Here is an 18,134-nt window from a genome sequence, read left to right as displayed (position 1 = left end):
GTCTTGATTACTCTATTGACAATCAAGACTGACGACAGCACTGCACCATGGCAGGCATTGGCTTTCAGATGAGATGTTAAACCAAGATCCATCTGCCTGTTCCAGTGGATGCAAAACATCCCATGGCACCATTGAAAGAAGAGCAAGGAAGTTATCCCAGATGTCCTGGCCACTATCAGTTGCTCAGTCAACATCAGAAAAACAGATTACCTGCTCATATTACACTGTTAATCACATTTTGTAAATATTTTGGTATATGAATGTTTGTCTCTTATACCAACACATCCAAAGCAGAAGCTGGAATTTTTCACATTTCTGTTGGTGATTAAATGCTGCATGTTTTGGCTGTAAAGTGAGGATGATAACCATATGCAACCAAATAACTTGGCAACTATCCTTGTGGCCTTCTTTGGTGACATTATCTGGTCATTTTAATGACAAGGTAAATACTTAAATTGCAGAGGAATTATGAAAGGGCAAAGAGAGCGTGTGATAATAGAGCAGTGGCTATGAAAACAGAGAAGCATGTCAGTTGTGAAAGTGTAGTCAACAATGGATGAACCTGATTAGGGATTAAAAAGTAGATCATCTTGTGGAGGCAGGGGGCATACCTGAGCTACTGAAAGAATATTTTACATCTGCTTTCACCAGAGAGCATGCTGCCAATGGAGTAGTAAAGGAGGGGGTAGTAGCAATATTAAATAGGATAAAAATAAGGAAGGGGCATTTAAAAGATTGCTATACAGTGAAGTTCTTCAGGGGCTGTGTGGGACTGCTGCTCTTTTTGAAATATCTTCATGATCAGCTCTTGGATATATGTGCCATAATTTCAAAGTTTGCTGATGACACATAATTTGGAAATAATACTGGACATTAGCAGAACGTAGACTGGTAAAATGGTAAACACACAACAGATTAAATTTAATGCAGAGAAGTATAAAGTGGTACATCTGGATAGAAAGGATGAGGAGAGGCAATATGAGCTAACTGGCACAATGTTAATGGGGGATGCAGGAACAGAGACACCTGAGAGTTATACGTATACAAATCTTTGAAGATGGCAGGACAAGTTATGAAGGCTGTTTAAAAAAGCATTAGATCTTTGGCTTTATTTATAGAGGTCTGCTTTACAAGAGCAAGGTGACCTGAGGAAACACAAAATTAAACAGCAAGTTGTCAGCTGGATTGCATTGCCTGAAAGAGGGGTGGAAGTAGATTTAATAGTAACAAAAATGGATTGGATAAATATTTGAAGGAAGCAAATAGAAGACTGGGGCTACTATAATAACTTTACCAAAGAACTGGCATAAGCACAATGGGTCTAATCGCTGCCTCCTGTGCTGTATGATTCTATGAAATACAGAGTATATTAATGCTAAATTTTTGTACCAGTTTAATTCTGACTGCTTTAAATCCATTTCACTTATGGGTAAAACAACAAGTTGTCGATTCTGGAAGTCTGAAAAGGCAAATTGTGAAAATGTACCCAGGTTTATTAGTATGTTAAAACCTACCTCTTTGCCCATATTTTGGACAATTGGTCTAATAACTCTCTTTATGTGTCTAATATTGTTTGCTCTCGCTTCTGCAAAGTGCCTTGGGACATTGTCTTAGATTGATGGTGCTATATAAAAACACATTATATAGCATTTAGATAATGCTGTCTGTTTTGAGAAGCTGCATGTATTGCTATTTTGTTTCCCTCAGGTTTTGTTTTCTTGGAATAGGTCTTGGTAAAATTACATTGGTCTAAAGTATTCTACCTTTAGGAGTGTATGCTTATTAGCACCTAAATGTTGAGAAAAATACTGACTGCCTGTCTATACCCTAGAAGTGAAGGGAGAGGCCTCTATCTGCATCAGCCAGTTGAACACTTTCTTGTTAATATTTACAAGAACTAAAAGTTTCTTCACTTTTGTCAGACTGTTACCAGTAGCTTTGAATCCGTTAGCATACGTTTTAGGTGGGATTTATAGACTATTGGGGAAATTCAAATAGTGGAATCTGCTTTACATTATATGGACAAAATACCAATCAGAACCTTTTAAATTACATTGTGGAATAATAGTGCATGGGGACTTTATGGGTTTCTCTGAAATTCTTCTCCCTAGTAGTTTTGTGGAGGAGTTAATCCACTTGAAACTGCATTAATGCCATCTTAACTCGTGGAGTACAGATTTTCGGATGGCCATGTTGTACACTGGTGTGCTGTAATCCTGCAAAATATTTCAATCCTCATACTGGCACAGATATGATAAGTCGAATAACATCCTTTCTTCTGTACTCCATATGTTCAGTTGGCAGCTTAAAATGATAAAAGGTTTTGATGCATTTGTATATTGGGTATGTAAATTTAACTTGTCTCTACATTTCAGAATTCCCATCATGGATACTGACTTGTATGATGAATTTGGTAACTACATTGGGCCAGAATTGGATTCTGATGAGGAAGATGGACTAGTCAGAGACGATGATGTGGACGAGGTGAGGTTAATGTTCAATATCTTCTTGTTTTTAGGCTTTGGCCCAAAAAACCTTCAGGATTTATCTTGATAAATCCAAATAATGTCAGTTATTCTCCAGATAGACTTTGCCTCATTTTGTTTTCGAATCAACATGTTTTTACAGGAAGTATCTGGTAAATTAAAATCTAGTTTATTGTACTTAATTCGTGTCTTGCCAGTTGAGTGAAATTGCTGCTGAATTTTCACCACAGATATCATTCCTTCTCAATCTATGAATTGAGGATATGTGATTTATATAACATTCACATAACTTTTTCATGGTGTAAGCATTATAATTGATCCAAATTCCTTAGAATACTTCCATAAATATTCCGAATTCTGATCCTTTGCAACAGTAATATGGGTAAAATCGACTTACACGCGAATGTAATTTTTCCCTGACTTGGTTTAAATAGCTGTCAGAAAATCTGGTTAATTGAAAATGGTTTTTGCATTGAGTGTTAAATCATGCTTGATTAAGCTATTTAACTGGAATCAAACCAACTTCGGCTTTTACGTATGTACCAACAAGGACACTGATGTGAGTAGTAAAAGGATGAGGAACAGTCTGCTCAAGGTTGCAAAATGAATGTATGGCCCCCAGGAACATCATGATAACTCAGTGACGTGTGTCCATAGTGAAGAGTGGTAAATGATGGGCCATCTGTTCTGTTCCAACTCTTGTCAGATTCCTTTGCTACTGACCTTGCCAAATACAATGAATAATGCCGGAGCTTGTGCAGACTTAAAATAAGAAAGATTGTTAAAATATAATATGATGACTAAGTCCATGATTTTCAAGTTGGATTGCTAGGAAAAAAATGTGATTTAAGGCAAAACCACATGCTCCATCCTGTAGTATCACTGACAGCCACTGACAAGTTATAGTTCTTTGATTAACTCAGCAGTGTTCTTGTTGATTGTCTGTTTTTCACACACAGTAATTGGAGCATTATCAATTCTTAGAATCCTGCACAGTACTATTGTAGGGAAAGAATTCCAAACATAAGCCTACAGTAGGTGTGACTCTATGCCATTAGGGAGAGGTAGCACCTGCTTTTGTCAAGAGGATATCTGCTCAACTGATTTGTAGCCTCTTTTGGAATAATCGGACAAATATTTTTCTGGTGCACTTGTTTTTCAGGCTTTGTGCCCATGCTGGGGGGATGTTGCTGAAGTGGAAAGGGTGGGCCTGCAGGGGAAAGGAGGGGTGGGCCTTGCAGGGAAGGCAGGGGGTGCATGAGAGAGAAGAGAGGGAGGGTAAGGGAGGGAGAGGGCTGAACGGGAAGGGACGGGGGGGAGGTTCTGAGGGGGCCCTGAGACCTGGTTTTGGGGGTGGGGGGGCTGCTGCTGAGTGGGCAAGAAGGGTGGGTGTCTGAGGGAGTAGATGGAACTGAGAAAGAAAGGAGAGGGTGGGCCTGAGGGGAAGGGAGTGAAGGCTTGAGGAAGATGGGTAAGCCTGATGGGAAAGGGTTGTGTGGGCTTGAGGGGGGAAGGAGGGGGAGGAGGTGGGATTAAAAAGGTAAGCCCAGGGCAATTTGTGTCTCTGCTTGGGGTCTGAGGCAAGTGGTGGGGGAGGGGAAGAATGCCTCTTTTCTGACGGGTAGGCAGTCCTCCCCTGGATCCTCGGGGTCCAGCACATCAGGTCCACACTGGTGATTATGAGCACCAAGACCCACCCAGTGCAATTCCCACTGAGGGGCACACTACATGGCAGGGGGGTTGGTGAATGGGTCAGCAACCTGCTAATTGTATCTTATAGTTAGCGGGTTTGCACAATTTTCAGAAAATTAAGCCCACTGCAAGTGAGCAATTTTATTCATTATATTATCACTGTAGAACGTGTTGTATTCATGTTGTAAGTTATTCATACATTAATCAAATTCACTTAAAAACAAAAACATTAAAGCCAAGTTGGCCAATGCCATTTTGAACTTGTCATGATGCATTGCGTTTCCTGCAAGAATATATTTTCCTGTTGCTGTATTTTCCCCTTTATCTCTTTTATTTGTAATTTTTGATTATCTGTGCATTTTCTTGCTATTGATGTGAGTCCAGTGCAATTTTAGGGCTGCTGGCTTATCCTAACCTCCATTCCTCTCCTCTTCTGCTCCTGTCAGTGGTATGACTAATGTCCTTCCCCGCACCTCAGTCTTTGACTGTCCGACTTGAGAAAGCTAGTTATGAATGGTTGAATGCTAATTTTTGTCTGCAGAGAATAGCTTTAAAGACAATGTATGACCCTGTCATTTGATTCTAATAGTCAACGAATTAAAAGCTCTAAAGTCAAAAGAAGATAGATGTTGAGATGCAATCCTGTTACCATAGCTTCAGACCTGTTCCAAAATTCTGACCAAACAGTTGATTGATGTAAGAAAATTGAATGCAGACTAATTTTACTATTCCTAAAAAGAAAGGGAGGCTCTTCATTACTGTTTCAATGGACTGAAGATGTTTAACAGAAGTACAAGAAAATCTTAATGTTAGCTTCTGGAACTCCCTTTGCAGGATTTTTTTCTATATTTCTTCAGGTGATGTGGGCATGGCTGACTAGGCCAACAATTACTGCACATCCCTTGAGAGGGCGGTGCTGAGCCACCACCATAAACCGCTGCAGTCCGTCTGGTGCAGGTGCATCAACAGTGATGTTGGGGAGGAAATTTTAGCATTTCAATCCAGCCATAATGAAGGAATGGTGATATAGTTCCAAGTCAGGATGGTGTGTGACTTGGAAATTAGGTGGTGGTGTTCTCATGTATCTGCTGCCCTTGCTGTGGTCCCGGATTTGGAAGGTGTTGTCGAAGGATCTTTGGAGTGTTGCAGTGCATCTTGTAGATAGTACGCTTTGCCGCCATTGTGCACTGATGATGGAGAGAGTGAATGTTAAAGGTGGTGGATAGGGTGCCAGTCAACCAGGCTGCTTTGTCCTACACTGTGTCAAGCTTCTTGAGTATTGTTGGAGTGGCACTTATCCAGACAAGTGGAGATTACTCTAATACATTCTTGACTTGTGAATTGTAAATAGAGGACAGGCTTTAGGAAGTCAGGAGGTAAGTCACTCAACCATAATTCCCAGCCTCACATGATTTTCATATTGATGTTTTTGATTTAATTCATTATTGGCCCATGTATTAACATACAATGAAAAGTATTGTTTCTTACGCGTTATGCAGACAAAGCATATTGCTCATAAAGAAGGAAACAAGAGAGTGCAGAATGTAGTGTTACAGTCATAGCTGGGGTGTAGAGAAAGATCAACTTAATGCAAGGTAGGTCCATTCAAAAGTCTTTTTCATGTTTCATGTTTTGGTTGATTGTGCATCATACGTGGATTTTGAAATTTGACTCCCGTAGAAAGTTTCCCACAAAGACATAGTGATCTCTGTGGCATGACTTTCCTTCATCCTGATGGCATTTAAATCTGGTATTGAGTTAAGGGATATCTTGGGTGTGCAGCAATAGTGAGTTTAGCAACTACTCATAGTAAAGTATTCACAAAGAGAAAACCAGGAAATTAAAAGCGCTTGATATCCTTGGATTTTAATTTACATTTTCAGATTGCACAATAACTGATTGGATAAAGGTAGAAGCTAAAATATTGATATACTTTTAAATAAGTTTTTTTTTAACATGTGGATTTTTCTATTGTGGAGAAATTTGACATTCCACAAATATATAATCATCTTTTCAGGAAGGATGAGGATAATTAGCAGATATGAAGTTAATACGCCATTAAAAACCCAGTTGCTCAACGAGTTGTATTCTTTTCAAGGATTTTTAAAACGGAACAATGATAGAATTGAAGATAGTGGAAATTCGCGTCTGTTAAGTTGATTGTGATCTGGGAGGGGGTCTCTGAAAAGTGCTGCCTCTGAAGGTACAGAGAATCACTGACAGCAACTTCTGGATTTCTGTGCTGTTCTGTGCATGTGCAGATTCCTGAAGTTATTGTAACTTTCAGTGAAGTAATGACTTCAAATGGTGATAGCTTTTGCCATCATTGCCACTGTCAAATCTGAACTAATAAAATGAAGATGCACTCAACAGTACTAATCTTACCCATCGGAGGCTGCTTTAGCTCAGTTGGCTAGATGGCTTAGTGTGTGGTTCAGAGAAATGTCAGTAGCACGGGCTCTGTTCCATTTCTGGTTGATGTTGACTTGGGCTCTGGAGTGGAAGGCAGTGGCAGACCATCTCTAACAAAAACTGCCAAAAAAAAGCTTGGAGTGAAACATTAGCAGACAATGAGCCAAGCAGAGTACACATGACTGGATGAGATCTTTTATCCAATAATACCTTGATTTATACCATTACTCTTTGAAACATAGAGTACAATATCCATGCAAAGCAGTTTTCAAATTGCACTTCCCCTACTCATATTGTTACGACCTAGTAGAGACCAATAACAATTCAAACTTGTGGTGAATGACTGGAAGGATCCTGATATGATTTCAAGTTTTAAGTCTTTTACTGTAACAAGCAATCTAAATGCAACATTGACTGAACACAATTTCAGTAGACAACTTGTATTCTACAACTACGGGAAACTACAACTCAACAACAGAAAAAAAAAAGTCTTTGCAATGTTTGAAAATCTCCCTGCCATGGTTGTGCATTATCCCTTAAGTGGCCATTTATTTTTCAGGAACCAGTCCAAAGTTATTCTAAGCTCTAAAATCACTTTCTAACGAAATAATTTCTACTCCCCAAACTGACTTTAAAAGCAGACCCCCCCCTTGAGAAATAGCTAGGTGAATCTTCCAGCTTCATTTAAACCTTTGCAATCTTCAATGCAAGAGTGAGATCCCATCACATCCTGCAAGGTGAACAATAGAGACTTACTGCCTCTATCTCTCAAATGCTCCCTTGTGCGGTCTCTCACATGAGCACTCACTCTAGGATTTTTGTAGACTGACCTGTCTGTGTTTCAGTGATATTTTAAGAAAACCAGTAACTCACCTTTTCAAAGTGCATTTTCCTGTTATTGTGAACCACATGGGTCTTGTAATCAGCAAGAAATGCTAATTAGTTATCTTCTCAATTCTCAAATCCATTCTATCATGAAATTAAATAGACAATTAAATATATCAGTTTACAAAATCTGACAGTTCCTAACACTTCCCTTGGACTTGTAGATTAATAGTCTATCCACCATCTTCTCAAGTCATTGCTTGCAGCTGTAAATATCTTGCACCTTCTTTCCAGTAACACAACCTAGCTCCACCTCTTCCCCTCCCCTTAATCTCAAGCAACCAAGCCACTAATGTTCTAGGTGAACAGAATTCAGAAAAGGCTGCATGAAACCCTTTTATTCCTTCACCTTACCCTAAATAAAAGGGACTGTTCTGAGCCACAACATTCTTACAAACGTCATTTGTAACCATACAATGGAATAAGGAAATATTTCAAAGGAGCTATATCAATGTTCGGAGAATTGTTTTAAAAATGCTTTTGTATTTGACTATTAGGAGGAGGATGAAGATGAAGAAGCTGGAGATCAGGATGATGATCATGTTGGAATGGAGGTGGTGTTGCACGAGGATAAGAAATATTACCCCACAGCAGAGGAAGTGTATGGGCCTGAGGTAGAGACAATTGTCCAAGAGGAAGATACTCAGCCACTTACTGGTAAAGTGAAATAATTGAAATAATGAAAACGAAATCATGTGATATGCAGGAATTTTGGGTTGTGGTCCTCTAAATTCCACTGCGTTACACTTAATTTTAATTGTTCTTCAGCTGCTTCTTCCCTCCCTACTTCTTTTAGGGTTTTTAGTTCGCTTTTCAAAAATTCCTTTTCAATCTTTAATTTTTACTTTATTTTGTCAATTTAAACATAAAGGCTAACGACTTTCCTATGAAAAAGTAGACATAATCTGGGGCTTTAAGTGCCTTAAAATGCATGGCCTTAAAAATGCATATCATATGTAGATTGCTTACAGTGTGCTGACCATGAATTTGACCACTTTACATGTAATATGTTGATGTTCACAAATCTTTGGTTAATGTTTTGCTCAATTAATAACATTCATTTCAGTAGGAAACAGTTGGCCTCGCGCTAAATGTCAATATTTTAAAAAAGTGAATAAATTTTAATACAAAATAATGAATGCCTTACTCTTATAAATAGTTTTCGCAGATGGATAAAGGATGGCAATTTCTGGGCATTTCACTGGAACTGGAATTTAATATTTACTATAGTTCCACTAACCAGATTAACCACCCACATTCTGAGTTTGCTCTATGTCAATAATCGCACAGACTATTCATATTCACAGGCTTGCTGCAGCATTTGTTGACATTTAAAACATTTTAATAAACTAGAGGCAACGATTTTATAAAACTGTTCATTCCTTAGTCTTGCAGGTGAAGAAACAGTAATAAAATGATCCACTAAATATTGCATGCGAGGGAAATTCCCTGAGTCTTGTTGTATGTGAAGCAACAATAATAATTTGATCTACTAACGTATTACGCACATGGAAGTTATAAGGTAGATCATCAGGTTAGGTTATAGGTTGGCTGGAGAAGCAACATAATGGTAATCGAACACAAGGGAGATGGTTGAGAATACTTTGGATTAACTTAAATTGAAGCAAATATGCTATTTTCTTTGATTGTATCACTCTTATTCCCATGATATGTATTCATATAAAATATTATGAAGTAAAATTATTAATCGGCCTATTTAGGCAGATATTTAGTGACTTTGCTGATTGAAGTACCTTTATTGATGCTTGTTGCTGTTTTGTAATCAAGGTTTTTCAACTTTCAGAACCTATCATTAAACCTGTCAAGAAAAAGAAGTTTACTTTGATGGAACAGGAGTTACCAGAAACAGTATATGATATGGAGTAAGTGAATAGTTACGTAGTACCCTAGAAAGTGATTTTAAAACAGAGTACCAGCATTGAGTACATTTGGGTTAGATTTAATGCAGCTTCAGACAGAATATTTGTCTGTTGTGCGTTAATGGTATCTCATAATGAAAGCCCAGAAAATACCCGTGCTGTAGGACTGAAATTTTCCACCAACCATCAAGCCTCTTCAACCAATATTGCCATTTTAAATTTATTTCTTAGTGTCAAAAGTAGGCTTACGTTAACACTGCAAAGAAGTTGCTGTAAAAATTCCGTAGTCGCCATACTCCAGTGCCTATTCGGATATAATGAGAGAGAATTTGGCGTGGCCATGGCACCTAACCAGCTCTCTTTTGGACCATGGGAGGAAACCAGAGCTCCAGAAGGCAACCCGTGCAGACGTTTGGCGGCGGCAGGGGGGTGTGTGGGGAATGTGCAGACTCTGCGCAGACAGTGACCCAAACCAGAAATCAAATGCGGGTCCCTGGGTAATAACTGTGCCGCCCTGGTTTTGGGATAATTAAGTGTTATGCTCACATGCCCATTGGAAATTACAATACATATTCATACACCTATTCAATCTTGTTACCTGCACATTATAACTACATTTAAGCTTGGGGTGGTTGAGGTGAAAGGTGCCCAGTCCACTGAAAAAGGTTTTTTGTTAACTGTGAGCAAGGCCTTTTATTCACTGTGAGCAAGTCCTTGGAGCATAAACCACTGATGATATGCTAACCAAATATTGTTTTGAATCAAAGCAAATTGCGGTCACCTATGATATGATTGAATATGTTTTTGGCACAGAATTCCAAGTTTAATTATCCCTAAAGTGAAAGTATAAATACTACTTGCATGATTTGTCTCTCATGTTTTTTAAAAATCTCAGATTCCTTGCAGATTTGATGGACAATTCTGAGCTGATTCGGAACATTACCCTCTGTGGGCATTTGCATCATGGGAAGGTATGTAACAGATACTTGAAGGTATTGTGTCAATTGCATAGTATGGTTTGAACTTTAACTGCATTGGAGGATTAAAAATCAACAACTACAACGTGTTATTTATTTGTGTTTTTATGATTGTTGCTGGCCCATGAAATACTACTTTTGTAATGTACTCAGTAAATGTGGAATTTGTCACTTTGGTTGTAATGTGTAATAAATTAGAGAAGTGAACATTGTACGTGAAATGTAATCAACATTTTACACTTATTATTCTTTCAGACAAATTTTGTTGACTGCTTAATTGAACAGACTCACCCAGAGATTCGTAAAAAGGATGACAGAGATGTAAGCAGTTTAGCAACTATTTTGTTAAAATTACACATTTATCTGGAAAACCTCATTGGTAATTGTATCAGTCCTGACTGTATTTGCACCAATTTTCTTACTCAGCAGATAAGCAATATTATTTAGTGCTTTTTAGCTCTTCAAAACCTGAACTTACATTTGACTTAAATATTAAGAACAACTAAACCAAAATTATAGTATTTAGTTAAAGTTCAACATTTGTTTTATTGATCAATTGTTGGCTACTTGCTCCTCTGGTTCCGTTTGGAATCATACTTTCTTCTGCCTAATTTTACTGACATTGGTGGAACTTTAAAAAAACTGGTTCAAAATGAATATTAATGCATTGGTGTCTTGAAATGTTAGAGATCTATTTTGATGTATAAAATTTCTTGATTTGTCTCAGTCTCAGATTATTATGCTGGACAGATTAACTCCAAAGCCAGATATTTCCTATGTTGTTAGGCATGTCAAATTCATAAGAACATAAGAAATAGAAGCAGGAGTAAGCCATCTAGCCCTTAAAGCCTGCCCCGCCATTCAATAAGATCATGGCTGATCTGAAGTGGTTCCACTTTCCCGGTTCCACTTTCTCCCCATAACCCTTAATTCCAAACTCCATCCCAAAGGCTTAGATGAAAGTAATGCCTAGATGAAAATAGTAACCAGAGAATTGGCATCAATTGTTGAATGTGCTGATTGAGAAAATGGTGGGAGGACAGCATATCAATAGTGTAGCATAATGTGGAGAGAATTTAAACACAGTGCAGCTATGTCAATAGCTTTAGAGAACAGCATGCCTACTGAAGAGTTAGGAGAATGGAGTAGGGTCAAATGTATAGAAATCTTAATATATTTGTTAGGGATTGTGATAGAATTTATAGCAAACTACCCTGAATATTGAAGCTCTGATGTAACTTATGTTTTGTGCCACCAAATTATTGCATCACTAGGAGCATTACTCAAAAGAACATAACAAATAAGAGCAGGAATAGGCCATTTTGCCGTTTAATCCTGTTTCACTATTCATTAAGGTCATGGGTGATCTTAAGTTGTATTTTGTTTGATTACAGCTCCGTTACACTGACATACTTTTTACAGAACAGGAGGTGAGTTTAAAACTGCTGCTTTTCATTTTAACTAATTTAATGGAACTTTTTGACATTCTGTTGAATAATTTCTGTAATTATTTTTTCCAGAGAGGAGTAGGTATAAAGAGTACACCAGTCACAATGGTCCTTCCAGATTCCAAGGGCAAATCCTATCTCTTCAACATCATAGATACTCCAGGTGTGTGCTACGAATTCATGTCAAATGTTTAGTAGATTGTTACACCACAGGCTACATTGCTGAGCTCATGAGGTGATGCGGATAGCAAATAGTTTTCATAGAGCAGTTTTCTTGAATCAAAGTGTCTAAATTCCCAGTAATGATGTTGATTCAACCATGGTGTGAAAAACACACAAAAGAATATAGTAGAAACCACAAGAATATCAGGTACCTCACTCAGATGGGTTCCAATATCTTGAAAAAATGGAGAAGTTTCATGTGAGACTGTGCTGGATAGCCACCAAGTGTGATTTCAGTCCAATTATTCAACAGCATAAATACTAGGAGCAGTAGGCCATCTGGACCCTCGAGCCTGCTGCGCCATTCGAAAAGATTATGGCTGATCTTTTTGTGGACTCAGCTCCACTTACCCGTCCATTCACCATAACCCTTAATTCTTAATGTATCTTTGCCTTAAAAACATTCAACTAGGTAGACTCAACTACTTCACTGGGCAGGGAATTCCACAAATTCACAACCCTTTGAATGAAGAAGTTTTCCTCAACTCAGTCTTCAATCTGCTGTCCCTTATTTTGTGGCTATGCCCCCTAGTTCTGGTTTCATCCGCCAGTGGAAACAGCCTCTCGGCTTCTATCTTATATATTCCCTTCATAACTCTATATGTTTCTATAAGACCCCACTTCCTTCATTCTTCTAAATTCCAACAAATATAGTCCCAGTCTACTCAGTCTATCCTCATAAGCCAATCCTTTCAACTCTGGAATCAACCTATTGAATCTTCTCTTCACCTCCTCCAGTGCCAGTATGTCCTTTCTCAAGCAAGGAGACCAAAATTGGACACGGCACTCCAGGTGTGGCCTCACGAGCACTTTACACGGCTGCAACATAACCTCCCTGTTTTAAACTCCGTCCCTTTAGCAATGAAGGACAAAATTCTATTTGCCTTCTTAATTACCTGCTACACCTGCCAACCAATATTTTGTGAGTCATACAGGGATATGGGCCAAATGCAAGCAAATGGGGGTATGCTTTTTGGTCAGCATGGACCAGTTTGGGCCATAGTGCCTGTCCCCATGCCATACGTTATATGATTCCATGACACCCAGGTCCCTCTGCACAGCAGCATACTGCAATTTTTTACCATTTAAATAATAGTCTATTTTGCTGTTATTCCTACCAAAATGGATGACCTCACATTTATGAACATTTTACTCCATCTGCCAAATCCTTGCCCACTCACTCAAGCTATCCATATCCCTTTGCAGACGTTCAGTATCCTCTGCACACTTTGCTCTACCACTCATCTTTGACACACTACGCTTGGTCCTCAACTGCACATCATCTATGTAAATTGTAAACAATTGTGGTCCAAACACTGATCCCTGAGGCATACCACGAGCCGCTGACTGCCAACCAGAAAAATACCCATTTATCACCACTCATTGCTTTCTGTTAGTTAACCAATCCTCTGTCCATGCTACTGCATTACTCGTAACGCTGTGTACCTTTATCTTATGCAGCAGCCTTTTGTGCGGCACCTTGTCAAATAGCTTCTCGAAATCCAGATACACCACATCCACCAATTCCCAGTTGCCCACCGTGCTCATAATGTCCTCAAAGAATTCCACTAAATTAGTTAAATGTGACCTGTCTTTTATGAACCCGCGCTGTGTCTTCCCAATGGGACAATTCCTATCCAGATGTCTCACTATTTCTTCCTTGATAATAGATTCAAGCATTTATATTTCTTGTATCCCTAAGTTTAACAAAATCCAACAATTAGTTAGGGCAGTTAGATACAGTTTATCCAATGAGCTGTAAACAATTTTGATATTATTTGTTCAGGCCTATCTGTTGGACAAATAACAGCAGTAGATGCTAGGATTACACAAGTTCATTCAGTTTAGTTTTACCTGATATTTTAAAATAAAAATGGTGTCATTTCATTGATATGTCTTCACCTTTGAGATGAAACTCTTGACTGGCTAGAGTTCTTTCCAATAGCTGTTTAAATAGAACTGGTGCAACTAATTCAAATGAAGCAAGTTACAATTATAGATTTGAGAGTTTTCTTTTATAATTTGTACTCAAGACTGTTATCGTGCTGAAGGACTGTTATCAGCCCAGCTATAAAAGTAGCAAATGCTACAAATATTTGTTCGGTCAGGTAGCGCCTGTGAAGAAACCATCAGTTATTGGGAGAATTTTCCTGTCCCGCCTGCCGTGGGAATTGTGCTGGGCAGGGGATGGACCATGCAAAGGTCCGTTGACCTCTGGCGGGATTTTCTAGTTTTGGGGCTAGCCTGGCCGGAAAATCCTGCCCAAAGTTTCAAGTTGATGACCTTTCATTGATGGCTTTTATATTTTTGTTTCTTTCTATTCAGGACATGTAAATTTCTCTGACGAGGTCACAGCTGGTTTCCGAATCTCTGATGGTATGGTACTGTTCATCGATGCAGCAGAAGGGGTGAGTTAGTTCAGCTCAGAATAAGAGACCTAAAAAAAATTAATTCTTTTCAATGTACATCTGTTCTAAGATAATTTCCAGTGGTTAGCACTGCTGCCTCACAGTGTCAGGGACCCAGACTTGATTCCAACCTTGAGTTACTGTCTGCGTGGAGTTTGCACATTCTCCCCATGGCTGCGTGGGTTTCTGATTTCCTCCCATAATCCGCAGATGTGAAGGTTAGTGGATTCCCCATGCTAAATTGTCCCATAATGTCCCAAAATGTGTAGGTTAGATGGATTAGCCATGGTAAATGTGTGGAGTTATGGTGATAGGGTCTGAGTAAGATGTTCTGTCAGAGAGCTGGTACAGCTTTGTTGGACCAAATCTCTCCTTTTGCACCGTAGAAGTTTTATGATTTCAGGTTCTGGGTATCGAAATATGCGAGTCAAATTCTGCCAGTGGGTTTTTAAAAACATCGTTCAAATCTACCTCATATGGAGTGAAAATCTTTTGCATAATCAGCCTTTGTGCAAAATGAATTTCTTGCAGATTTGGCTCATTTTGTTCAGGCGACTTGAATAAAAGAAATCCTAAATTTGGCAGTAAATTGACAATCTACCTGTAGAAGATGTGAAAGATATTATCTAAAGACATTCTTTAAATGACATTAAATGGTTATCTGATGTGGGGAATAAAAATTTTCAGCTTGGACAGTAGAGAGACCTCTTTTGAGATTGTTAAGATCCATTGTAGAGGAAATAGGAGGGTCACGTAGAGGAAGGTTTATTTTTCATCTGACCCTATACAATGTCTGGTCTGTGTGAATTAAATGTGAACGGCTGCAGAAAATTAGAAAACCAAATGACACTCGATTGCAAAAAAATTACTTGAGTTTATGCAGAAGAAACTTTTCAGAAGCTTTGTAATAAGGTTTTTGCAATTATATATCTGATGTTAAAATGTTCCTTCAATGTATAATATAAGGTTTTTTTGGAACCTGCAGGTGATGCTGAACACAGAGAGATTGATTAAACATGCAGTTCAGGAAAAGCTAGCTGTTACTGTTTGTATTAATAAAATAGACAGACTCATTTTGGAACTAAAGCTGCCTCCGACTGATGCATATTACAAGCTGCGTCACATTGTGGATGAAGTCAATGGATTGCTTAGGTGAGCTGTCATTTCTCTGTTTTGAAAATACATTTCAAATAACAAAATAGTGATGTTCTTTCTGCATCACCATGAAGAATATTTTTGTTATCTATTAAAGGTCTTTGCAGTTTTAACCTAATCCTGTTTTTTCTGGACTTTTTGATCAGATTTAATCCATTAGTATACGCATGAATTGGAAAAAAAATCTGAGCTAATTAAACATAAACTAGATGAACTGCCTCAAAAGATGCCTAAAAATCTACATAATGAGATTACAGCTCAATTTTACACTATCCCTATGTTATAAAATAAGTAGAATAAAGGAACTGTTGTTTTGCTTTTATGGCATAATATTAGCAAATTTGAACATGCATGAATTACTTCAGTTTTTTTTTTAAGAGTTCTGCTTCAGTACACATTTTTTCATCAGTGGCAGGACAACGTAATCAGCCATGGACATTCCCACAGATATTAATACTGTCTTGATCTTGACATCTTGCATGGCCTCGCCATTTCCCACAACTAAGGTTATGTCTGATTTCTTCCTTTCATCACTGTCCACTCACATCCTGGCACGGAGAGCAGCACAGCACCAGGGACCTGGATTCATTTCTGGCCCTGGGCGATCCCCTGTGTGAGTTTACATGTTCCCCCTGTGTCTGCTTGGGTTTCCTCCAGATGTTCTGGTTTCCTCCCACAGTCCAAAGATGTACAGGTTAGATCGATTCGCCATGCTAAATTGCCCCTTAATGTCCCGAAATGTGTAAATTATGAGGATTAGTGGGGTAAATACATGGGATTAGGGGGATAGGGTCTGGTTGGGATGCTCTGTTGGCGAGTTGATGCAGACTGTAGAAATTTTATGATTCTACCCCTTCCCCCTCCAATTGCTACTTTATTCTGTATCAGCCCCTGGGGGGAAAAAATCTCAATGCATTTTCAACATTTTATTTGTCTCTCACCCTGGCCATTCTCTCAGTGTGCATCCCATCACTGCTCTCTTAAGCCTAAGGGATACATTCGACCAGACTAGTTTAACCATTCACCATTGGACCTGTCTGAGTCACATATAGTACTATTAGGTCCTGTTGTTGTTTGTGAAAACTGCTTACTGCCCCAGGACCGTCCTGAAATGCAAAGGCAACTACTAGCTTCTACAACTGCAAACCTGATTCTTAAACCTCTCTCCCTGTCTGTTCCACCTTCACTTCCAAAGCAAGTGTGAGGAGTCCATATGTTTCTTTTTCACAAAGGTTGATCCCATCCCGTAGGCTGTTTCTCCCCTTTTAGAACAGCCTAGCACAAGAGGTCATAGTTGTAGAGTAAGCGGGGGGTGGGGGGTTCAAGACTGAGATAAGGAAAAACTCTTTCTTACAGAGGGTTGTGAATCTATGGAATTCACTGCCCCATAGTGCAGTGGATGCAGAATCAATCAATGGATTCCAAAAATAAATAGGTAAATATTTGATCAAAAGTGGGATAAAGGGCTGTGGGGAAAAGGCAAGGAAGTGGAGTTAGGATGAGATGGAGATCAGCGATGATTGTATAAAATGGCGGAACGGGCCCAAAGGGCTAAATTGCCTATCCTTGACTACCCTTGCTCCTAATTCCGATGTTTCCATGTTGTTCTACCATGTCCCTCTCTGCCACTAGTCTGCCTGACCAAACACCCTCTAAGGCTGCCTTGTCCTATCCCTGAACATGGATCTTTCTCTTTATACCCTAGCCCGCTTCTCTCTCTCAGCTCATCTTGTCCTTCAAATCCGCTGCCATCACTCCACTCTCTGAAACCTCTTGACCTTCCTTCCATGCAGACTCTCTGCCCCAGTCTCCTTTTCTCTCCAAAACCTTGGAACATGTTGTGACTTCCCAAATTCATGCCCATTTGTTGTGGAACTCCATGTTTCAATCAGTCCTGTAACATTTCTGTCCCAGCCACGGTGCTAATGTCGCTCACAATGCCATCTGATGTGACAGCGTCAAAGATAAACTCCCACATTCTGAGCTCTTTAAAGTTGAGATCATTGAAATTTCTGCTGCCCATGTCTTGATTGTCTTGGTTGTTTTGATATACCAAATACTGTTCACCCATTAATTCTGTGCTCACTAGTCTACATTAGCTTCCAGTTAAGCAGCACCTCAATTTAAAAAAAAATCATCCTTTTCTTCAAATCTCTGTATGGCCTCACCGTATCATTTCTCTGAAATCTTCTTCAGCCCCACAGCTTTTTAAGATAGCAACCTCTGAGCATCCTGATTTCCATCGCTTGGAATTCACCACCATAACTCTTTAACCTCCCTTTCTTCCATCAAGAAACTCTTAAAATTTGCCCTGATATCTCCTTGTGTAGAGCAGGCATATCATGCTTTATAATGCCCTAAGAAGAATCTTCGAACATTTTATAACTATATGTTAAAGCGGCTAATAAATGTGCTTTTGTTTTGTATTTATTCATGGGTTCATGTCTCCCCCTTTGAGCTGTTGGTCAAACTGCTGCTGAAATCTTTTGCCACCTTTGAGGTGGGATTTTAATTGGTATCCTTGCCAAGAATCAATGAGATATCCTCCTCTGCCTTTTCACCCCTTCAA

The 18,134-nt window shown here is 39.0% G+C and overlaps 1 protein-coding gene across 2 annotated transcripts in view; it reads left to right on the top strand.

The window, feature by feature from the left end:
• The window catches only part of eftud2 (elongation factor Tu GTP binding domain containing 2), a 112,131-nt gene that overhangs the window by 64,629 nt on the left and 29,368 nt on the right, over positions 1-18,134 (top strand). For both annotated transcript variants that reach the window (XM_080213419.1, XM_080213418.1), the window contains exons 2-10: positions 2,376-2,484; positions 7,973-8,132; positions 9,280-9,358; positions 10,251-10,326; positions 10,588-10,653; positions 11,727-11,762; positions 11,853-11,943; positions 14,328-14,410; positions 15,396-15,562. In XM_080213419.1, the coding sequence (XP_080069545.1) occupies positions 2,386-2,484; positions 7,973-8,132; positions 9,280-9,358; positions 10,251-10,326; positions 10,588-10,653; positions 11,727-11,762; positions 11,853-11,943; positions 14,328-14,410; positions 15,396-15,562 (857 nt within the window). In that variant the 5' untranslated portion in view covers positions 2,376-2,385. The remainder of the gene's footprint in view (positions 1-2,375; positions 2,485-7,972; positions 8,133-9,279; positions 9,359-10,250; positions 10,327-10,587; positions 10,654-11,726; positions 11,763-11,852; positions 11,944-14,327; positions 14,411-15,395; positions 15,563-18,134) is intronic.

Source organism: Carcharhinus amblyrhynchos, chromosome 27 (genome assembly GCF_965287045.1).
Source record: "Carcharhinus amblyrhynchos chromosome 27, sCarAmb.v2.hapA, whole genome shotgun sequence".
In the NCBI taxonomy this organism is placed as follows: domain Eukaryota; kingdom Metazoa; phylum Chordata; class Chondrichthyes; order Carcharhiniformes; family Carcharhinidae; genus Carcharhinus; species Carcharhinus amblyrhynchos.
Note: the sequence above shows the minus strand (reverse complement) of the source record. Positions and strands in the feature narration are given on the sequence as shown.